The 8,779-nt window shown below is 34.7% G+C and overlaps 1 protein-coding gene across 1 annotated transcript; it reads right to left on the bottom strand.

The window, feature by feature from the left end:
* Positions 1-2,742: 2,742 nt before the first annotated feature.
* On the bottom strand, positions 2,743-7,340 carry LOC110695001. The gene is made up of 3 exons (XM_021872198.1): positions 7,002-7,340; positions 6,343-6,728; positions 2,743-4,034 (listed from the first exon to the last, which is right to left on the bottom strand). The coding sequence occupies exons 1-3, from the start codon at positions 7,110-7,112 to the stop codon at positions 3,788-3,790; spliced, it is 744 nt and encodes a 247-aa protein (XP_021727890.1). The 5' UTR covers positions 7,113-7,340; the 3' UTR covers positions 2,743-3,787.
* Positions 7,341-8,779: the final 1,439 nt, after the last annotated feature.

Raw genomic sequence — 8,779 nt, 5'->3', positions numbered from 1 at the left:
ATGGTGTTGATTATTTCGATACCTATACACCGGTTGCAAGAATTACCTCGATAAGGTTATTGATTGCAATGGCTTCGGTATATAATCTAGTGATTCATCAAATGGATGTCAAAACAGCATTCCTTTATGGAGATCTAGAGGAAGAAAAGTATATGAAACAACCCGAAGGGTTTGTTTTGGAAGGACAGGAAAATAAGGTGTGTAAATTGGTTAAGTCTTTGTATGGACTTAAACAAGCACCAAAACAGTGGCATCGAAAATTTGATGACACGATTTTGTCCTTTGGATTCAAAGTGAATCAAGCTAATAAGTGTATATATAGCAAATTTGATGACAAAGGTCATGGTGTCATCATTTGTCTATATGTTGATGATATGTTTATCTTTGGTACAAGTCTACAACAAGTAGAATTGACCAAGGAATTCTTAACCTCATCTTTTCTGATGAAGGATTTGGGGGAGGCGATGTCATTTTGGGCATCAAGAAAATTAGGGACAATGGAAGACTTATTCTAAGTCAATCTCATTACATTGAGAAGATGATCAAACGGTTTAATATGTTTGATAAGTGTCTTGTAAACACCCACATGGAGCCTAATGTTAAATTAGTTAAGAATTCGGGGAAAACAATTTCCCAATTGGAATATTCAAGGATAATTGGATCCTTGATGTATGCCATGACAAGTACAAGACCTGATATTGCATTGGCTGTTGGAAAACTTAGTAGATTTGCTAGTAACCCGGGTGCACAGCATTGATATGCAGTTCGGAGGGTCTTGAGGTACCTTAAGGGTACGTTAGACTATGGTCTAACTTATAGTGGATTTCCTTCAGTTTTAGAAGGATATTCAGATGCAAGTTGGATCACTTACAAAGAGGATGATTCTTCTGTAAGTGGTTGGGTGTTCATGTTTGGGGGAGGTGCCATTTCATGGTCTTCCAAGAAACAAACTTGCATTGCCGATTCCACTATGGCAGCGGAGTTTATAGCTCTTGCCTCAGCTAGTAAGGAAGTTGAGTGGTTGAGAAATCTCATGTTAGAGTTGCCTTTATTGCCTTTGCCAATGTCACCGGTGGCAATCCATTGTGATTCGAATTCGGCTTTAATAAAGGCATATAGTCAAGTGTATAATGGTAAGTCTCGGCATATTTCACTTAGGCATAGCCTAGTGAAAGAGATTATCAATGATGGGGTCATAAGTCTTGACTATGTTCCTACGAAAAATGAATTTGGCGGATTGCTTTACTAAAGCAATGCCAAGACATTCCATCATATTTGCTTTGAATGGAATGGGTTTATGTCCTAAAACACAAATTTGTGTAACCCAATCTAAAGCTTGAAGAAACATCGAGTCTTTGATTCAATGTGGTTGAATTACATTTTTGTTGTTTGATAGCAATGTATGATGACCCATATTTCTATGTTACTTGTGATGTGTAAGGTAGCGTCTATTTAAAGTTCTCAAAGATTTAGAGTTGAGAAGCTCTAAATGAAGGTGTCTTATCACAAGATCACTATTACGTATATGAGAACCTACCTATATGAGTTCGAAGTTTAGCCGCTTTAAGAAGTCTAGATGGACATATAGACTTTGATGAACTTATGAAAGATACGGACACATGGTTGTATAAGCGTCAAGTGATGTTAAATTTGAGTTATCTTGTGTGTACTTCACCTTCGAATGGTTGGATATATTCGTGTGATTCAACCCATCTGGAAATCACGGAATATGATCATCGTTAAGTGTGTTGTACTAGGTGTCAATTCAATCCATAGGGACATTAGCATTAATGCATGAGATGTGCTTAATTGATAGAAGTGGAGAAGGTTTTAGAAACACTCTAAATGGGGGAGGATTGTTGGATATTTAGAGTGTTGATGGTTGCCCGCTCGCGAACCATGAGGAGCGCCCGTGCAAGGTAGGCGCGGCCGCACAGAGAACGCGCCTAAACCGCGTACCTCTCTAGAAATGGCAATTTGGAAGGTTGAGGTTGGCGCGGCCGCGCGTCTGGTGGCGCGCCCGTGCTCCTGGTGGCGCCTATACCGCGCCCCTCACTGTCTTCTTGTTGAATTTCGCAACTTGGGTGAGGAGCGCCCGCTCCTAGAATAGGAGCGCCCGCTCCACTTTGAGGAGCGCCCGCTCCACTTTGAGGAGCGCCCGCTCCTCCTAGCAGTTGCGGTTTCGTCTTCCTTTTAATTGCAAAATCAAAAGAATGATTGCAGTTAATTATTTTTATCCTCTCTGATTTCCTCTCCAAGAATACTCTCTTCTTCACAATTTCACTAAGAAACTTGCAATCTCTTCTTGAAATACTCCATCAATTAAGTTTATAATCGAGAATTTGATCATCTTTCTACACATCTTTGTGCTTAGAGTGTAGTGTTCGTCTATTGTATCTCAAAGCGTATTTCTAGTTCAACCCAAGCACCGTTGTGGGGGAAATTAACGCTTTAGGAAAGTGTTTACACGCCTTAGACGAGTATCAAGTGTTGAAGACTCACGTGGTCCATGGTATTCTCGTGTTCTTGGTTGTTCATTTGGCTTGGAGTGAGGCAAGTATAGTTCTTCATACTTGTTTAGTTTGATTCTCTGTAATTTTTGCTTTCTAAGCTTGTTGGTGTTTGGTTTGTTGGTGTAATTGGTATTATATTACATTGTAATTTATTTATTAATTTCATAATTCTAGAATTTGTTCTAGTAAGGAACCTATTTCCTAACATTCCCTACCCCCGGAACCGCCCAAGCGTGCTAGTTTCGGGGGTAGGGAAGGGAAGGGGGCGGTTTCGGTGGTTAGGGAAGGGAGGGAGGTCATTTAGCGAGGTAGGGAAGGGAGCAGTTTCTGGGGTGTAGGGGATGGGGGAGCTTTCAAAGGTTTGGGTGGGGCAGTTGGCCAGCTTCAAGGGTTAGGGTGAGGTGGTCGATTTCGGGGCTTGGTGTGGTCGACTGGTGGGGTCAAGGGGGGGTGTGGGGGCTAATTGTATTTGGGTATTTTTTTTATTTTTTGACCAATTAACTTGTGACATGTGGCATTTTAAAAAATGAAATAAAATAAATAACTCTTTTCAATAGGTCACTAGTTGTTGGGATTGCGAGAAGAAAAAATAAAATGCACCCTAAAGTTTGGATTATTCAATAATATTAAAAGTTGAGATTATTCAAGAAAAATCAATCAAAGTTTTGAACTTGTGAATATTATACAAACAAATTTTCCAATATTGCTAGGAGAAAAACAAACTAAAAAGGGTTTTTCTAAGCTATGCCCCGTGATTATTGAGTTTCTAAGGTGTGCCCATACATTTTCAAAATTACAAGATGTACCCTCCAACTTAAGGTGTTTATTCAACCGTACCCTATAACGTTAATTTGACGTTAGTAGTTGTGTTCACGGTTTATTACCATACTTTGGAGAGAAATTTCACGCCCAAATTGGGTTAAGATTTATATAAGTAGGTTAACATTTAGCATTTTTTCCAAATTTTCTCATCTATTTTTTCTTCTTTTTTCTAAAAGCAACTATTGATATGTTTAGCTCTTGGTGTATTTCTTATTCTTTTTTCTCATCCGCTTCATTACTTCCTATTTATTTACTATTGTTAACGTCGAGTTTACGTCAAAGGGTATGGTTGATTAAACAACTTAATTTGGAGGGCACAACTTGTAATTTTGAAAAGGCATGGAAACACCTTAGAAACTCAACAACCTTGAGGGCATAGCTTAGAAAAACCCAACTAAAAATTTCCATTATCATTATCTAAAATAATGAAGAAAATTGTACTTACAAAAAGACTAACCAACTTTTAATAATGCCCCTTTACCTCTAATGGAGCTTTGAAGATTTTCTCTAATTTGCTTTAAAGTATCAAGGACTTCTTTCACATTTTCACTGTCAACTTCTAACGGCCCTTTGGAAGAAGTGTTTAGTTCTACAACAGGGCTCATGGGAACCAATGTCAATGAATTATCAACGAAAAAGTTATCTTGGTTGTCGTCAATCTCATCATTATTGCTTTTCTCCAACGATAATTGCTTCAATCTGTGAGATTTGGAACAAATTAGCTTTGTAATAACACTTAAATTCATTACAGCTTATTTCCTCTGATTAATTTTTTTTTTTTTTGAACGGTACTTCCTCTGATTATTTTAAGTTATCAAGTTTCCTTTTAAAATGTCCCGTAATATTAGTTTGCTTCCTTCATTTACGGATCTCAGTGCATATTTTCAACCATATATATGAAGTATTAAGTCAAAAATTACAAAAAAAAAAAAAAAAAAAAAAAAAAAAAAAAAAAAAAAAAACATTTCAGATGACTAGTTTTTTTCCTTTCATATATATAAATCAAGGAAAAAAAATAAAAATTGATGTACGAAATGAAATGCATCAAATAACATTTCAGATGACTTTTTTTTTTTCCTTCCACATATATAAATCACAATATATAATTAAAGATGATCGTGTGTGAATATAAAGTTAAACCTGCAAATGGTGTAGTATTTAGGGAACAAATTAATAATTAATTAGTCTTTGCTATCTCAAAATAAATGCCACAAATTCTTTATCAAAACAAAAATCATAATTTTAAAAAACTTTGGGATGGAAATGGTTGTTCTAATCTAACTTTACATAGTTTTCTAGTAAGAGAAAGTTTGTAAATTTATTGTATTCACCCGGGTGTACAGTGTGCCTATGAATATATTGTTCTCATTTTGATGATTGGTTTTCATTTAATCATCAAATGAATAGTAAAAACTAACATTGGATTAGTTTGGTGCACGGTACATCCGGTGTATATAAAAAAATTTCACATCTTCATACTTCGTAAAAAAGAAGAGGAGGATATTTAAATTTACTAGTAAGAGAAAGTTTGTAAATTTATTGTATATTCTCTGTCTATCTTCAACATCATTATTTTTATTTTTTTAATGAATTTCCTATCACCCATTCTTATTTCCATTCAATTCCCATCTTTAAATCCACAAACTTCATCCCCATATGCCAAACTTCCCCTTAAAGTTTAGACTTAAATGAAAAACCACAAATTATTCATTGTTAGTCATGGTGATTGGTAGGGTTAGAAAATGGGTTGTTTTGATCATGTTTCGATACGACTCGAGTTAACTTGGTATGTCTTACTTTTGGTTGGATTGAGTTAAAATTCATCTTTGGTTCTGTAACTTTCATTACGTTTATTTAGGGTCAGTAGACAATTAAATATTTTCACTTATATATGTTAACATGGTAACAACGGCAGCGTGACAAAAAGAGGCTACACGTTTAAATCTCATCCACCCCTCCTTCCAAATTTAATTTATTTCTCTTTGGGTATAGAGGTCCCAAGCCGCATTTACATTTCAAGCTCAATGTGCTTTCATTGAGGGGGGTGATAGTTTATATAAATCAATCTTGAGTTTCAACCATCAGCTTAAACTTTTGGTTGAAATGGTTCTTTAACAGAGTTATTCTTTAGATTTGGTTCGGGTCAAGTTAGGGTTAGATTAAATCAATTTTGGGTCAATTTGAATTTGAACTTTTCATGCTATCAAATTGGGTTTTGGTTTGATTAGGGTAACCATACTCGCTACTCGGGTCAAGTCTTGAGTCGAGTCATTTGGGTTGGGAATTTCAGGTTAGATTTGTTTTGCCATGCCTAGTTATTTGGGAGGAGAGTTTGGGCAAATAATATCCCTGCTTGCATTGTCTTTGTTATTGTCGGATTCTACTTTTATTAATGAAATCTAGTTTGTCCTCTATGGTATTCCCACAAGGCAGCAATTAGTTTAATAAAGAAAAACGACAACATTAAGCAACCTGTCTTTTTTTATTTTTAAAGTTTTAAACTAGCCTTAATCAACCTGACAAATCTATAAAAACAGAGAATGTAGAGTTTAAATCGTATACCAATGTTTAAATTAAATCATTGTTCATTAATTCATATGTTTCTCACATGCACCAAAATTTGGCATTTTCTATACTTCTCTCCAAAACACTCCCTCTATTTCATTTAAATTTCCTATGAAGTACCCGTTGGAAAAAAAAAAAAAAAAAAATCCTATGAAGTATTTATCAAAATAAAATATGCTTAATTAACAATAACTATAAATTATAAATAAGTATTTGAAAAATATGTTTTGAAACAATTATAACAAGTAATTTACAAGCAAACTAACTATGTTTAATCTATGTATAAAGCACCAATATTGTCTGTGTAAACTGCAAAAATCAAAACATTTATTTTGAAACATATGGAGCAAAAACTATTAAATAGATCCGAGTAAATAATAAGGATTATTAATCAACTAATTAATTTTTAAAAATGTATTAAAAAAAACATAATGCCACTCACCCGTGACAATTTTCGTCCATTTCTTGTCTCCCAATAGTGTGATCAATTTGGCTTCGCTCACATTTGATAATATCCTGGCCTTTTTGCTTCGCACTAATCTCAGATTCTGTATTCTCCTCTGCAATTTCACTAGAAATCGAACTCGATTTCGATCCTTGAAACGCTGGAAGATGATATTCTTGAGGATTAAAGCTTGTAGAGATGATTGATGACAAACACGAAATTTCAGAATTGTTTGATGAACTTAATCGTTCATATTCCTCTGAAATAACGTTGTTCTTTGGAATGTTCAAAGATTCAAGCTTTTTTATTAGGATATTCAACTTCTTTTCTGCTTTTCTTCTGTACTTCGTCTCAATCTTTAGCTGTTTCTCTAGCTCACTTAACTGAATCACAAATTGCAACAAACTTATAAAGTGAATAAGTTTCATTATTAGATCAAAGAAAGGGCTCGAGACTAGCTATATTAACATCGACTCTTTATTTCACCACAAATACCTGTGTCAGATTCTAATACTCCGACATGGGTATAGACAAACACTTCACCAAACTCATGAAAAAGTAACTTAGGTAAATTTATAAAATAGCTGAGTCTAACAGTTGGATATGTACAAATGTTCCGAAAACAAAGATAAAGAGTTGAAAGAAAGAAATAAAACCTTGATAGCCAAAAGATCAACATTTTGTTCAGCAGCTCTAGAAGCAGCTCTTTCAGCTTGTAATCTGCCTCTTAAGCATTCCACAGTTACCAAAATAGTTTCTCCTTGCATCTTTTATCACACTTTCTAGTTTCTTCTCTACTAAATTGACCACATTAATACAATATAATATGTACTCGTAGTAAATAAATGGATAAAAGTTGAATGATCTTAATTAAGTTCGTACCTGCAAAAAAAGGAGCGGATGATAAATGATTTATGTCTGACAATGTGAGTGGGGTAAAGTATACTTATGAAGTTATTGAGTTACGGAGTATTATTGAGATTTATATATCAAGGGTTCAAATATTTTCCCACCTCCCTCAACCACCGACTATCTTCAAGAATACTCCTATTCATTTCCCTTTAAACCATGGGACCATGCAAATAAAGAATTACAATCTTCTAAAGTTATTTTCTACTGTAATTGTTTTTTACTCTTTATATTTCGTTATTTTAGGCATGTTTTCATATATAGTTGTATATTTTCAGATAAATGAAACTAAAGCTTGGTACGGGCCATGCTGTGTAGGGTGGCCCACGTGCCATGTATTTAAGTGAGTCATGCTTATACCTGGTGAATAAATAGTGTTTTTTTATTAGTAAGGTGAACATTCACCTTAGAATTGAGCCCAGGTCTCTCACCCGGAATTCGAGAGACTTGGCCAACTAAGCTAAGTCTCCTTCTCGAGAAAATAGTTGTGTTACGTCGGATTTATGTTAATTTTTTAAAATCGAAACCATACACAGTACAACCCACGTGTTGTGCTGGTCGGGTTATAGCACACCAACAAGCCCCCCTAATAATTTTATACTCGTAGTGATCTATTTTTATAATAGTGGCCATTTATAGACCATAGCCCAACGACGTACGACGTGTCTCTCATGCCAAATTGGGCCATACGATACTTAACTAGCCCTCATATCGACCCGACTTAGGTCCATCTCTAGGGAGAACTAGGGGTGAAAGTTCGGCATTCGGTTTGGATTCGATCCAAACCGAGTTAATTCGGTTTCAAATTTTCCAAACCAAAATCAAACTGAATTAGATCTGAAACCGATCCAATCCAAATCGAAATTTAAAACTCTAATTCGATTCTGAACCGAAATCGAATTTTTGAGGTTTTTTTCCCAGATTGTTGAAAAAAAAATTATAAATAATAGATCTACAAAAACATAGTAAAAAAAGAAGTAACACAACTATGATAATTAATAAATTATATGGATTACAACACTTAAATCTACAATAATACTATAATTTCAATGAGAGATCATGATAAGCTTGTTCTTCCCAATCGACCTTAGTCCATATATATTCCCAATTTTCTCATCGTTCTTAAGCTGCTACTATAATTCCTTTTAAAAATCACCAAATATTTCCTTCTTCAAATTTGGTATGAATTCCAAAATATTGCAACAGCAAAATAAAAACAATGTATGGGTAATAATAAACCCAAAAAAGTCATTCACAACTGCAACAACTTCAATTCGTATGAATTTGGTCGAAATATGATAGAGGAAAGATGATATGAGAGAGGAAAGGGATTTGTAGGATTTAGGGTTTTTATTTTCTACTCAGTTATATCTCCGACTAAGGCTGGTGGGCTATAAATTGGACCTAACTTGTATTTAAATCAGACTACACATATATCTCAAGCATATATCGGTTTGGGTTTGGTTTTCGGTTTTGACAAGCCCAAAACCGAATCCAAACCGAACAATAAATTTTCAAAATTCTC

This window comes from Chenopodium quinoa, unplaced genomic scaffold (assembly GCF_001683475.1).
Source record: "Chenopodium quinoa cultivar QQ74 unplaced genomic scaffold, ASM168347v1, whole genome shotgun sequence".
Lineage (NCBI taxonomy): Eukaryota > Viridiplantae > Streptophyta > Magnoliopsida > Caryophyllales > Amaranthaceae > Chenopodium > Chenopodium quinoa.
The sequence above is the reverse complement of the archived record's forward strand: the minus strand, read 5'-3'. Positions and strand labels throughout refer to the sequence as shown.

Bases quoted from the DNA above. Each gene is read 5' to 3' on its own strand.
- LOC110695001 (XM_021872198.1), bottom strand. From the start codon at position 7,112: ATGCAAGGAGAAACTATTTTGGTAACTGTGGAATGCTTAAGAGGCAGA. The intron at 6,729-7,001 runs GTTTTATTTCTT...TTTGTGATTCAG, and splicing joins TTGATCTTTTGGCTATCAAG to TTAAGTGAGCTAGAGAAACA. The intron at 4,035-6,342 runs GTGAGTGGCATT...CAAATCTCACAG, and splicing joins ATGGACGAAAATTGTCACGG to ATTGAAGCAATTATCGTTGG.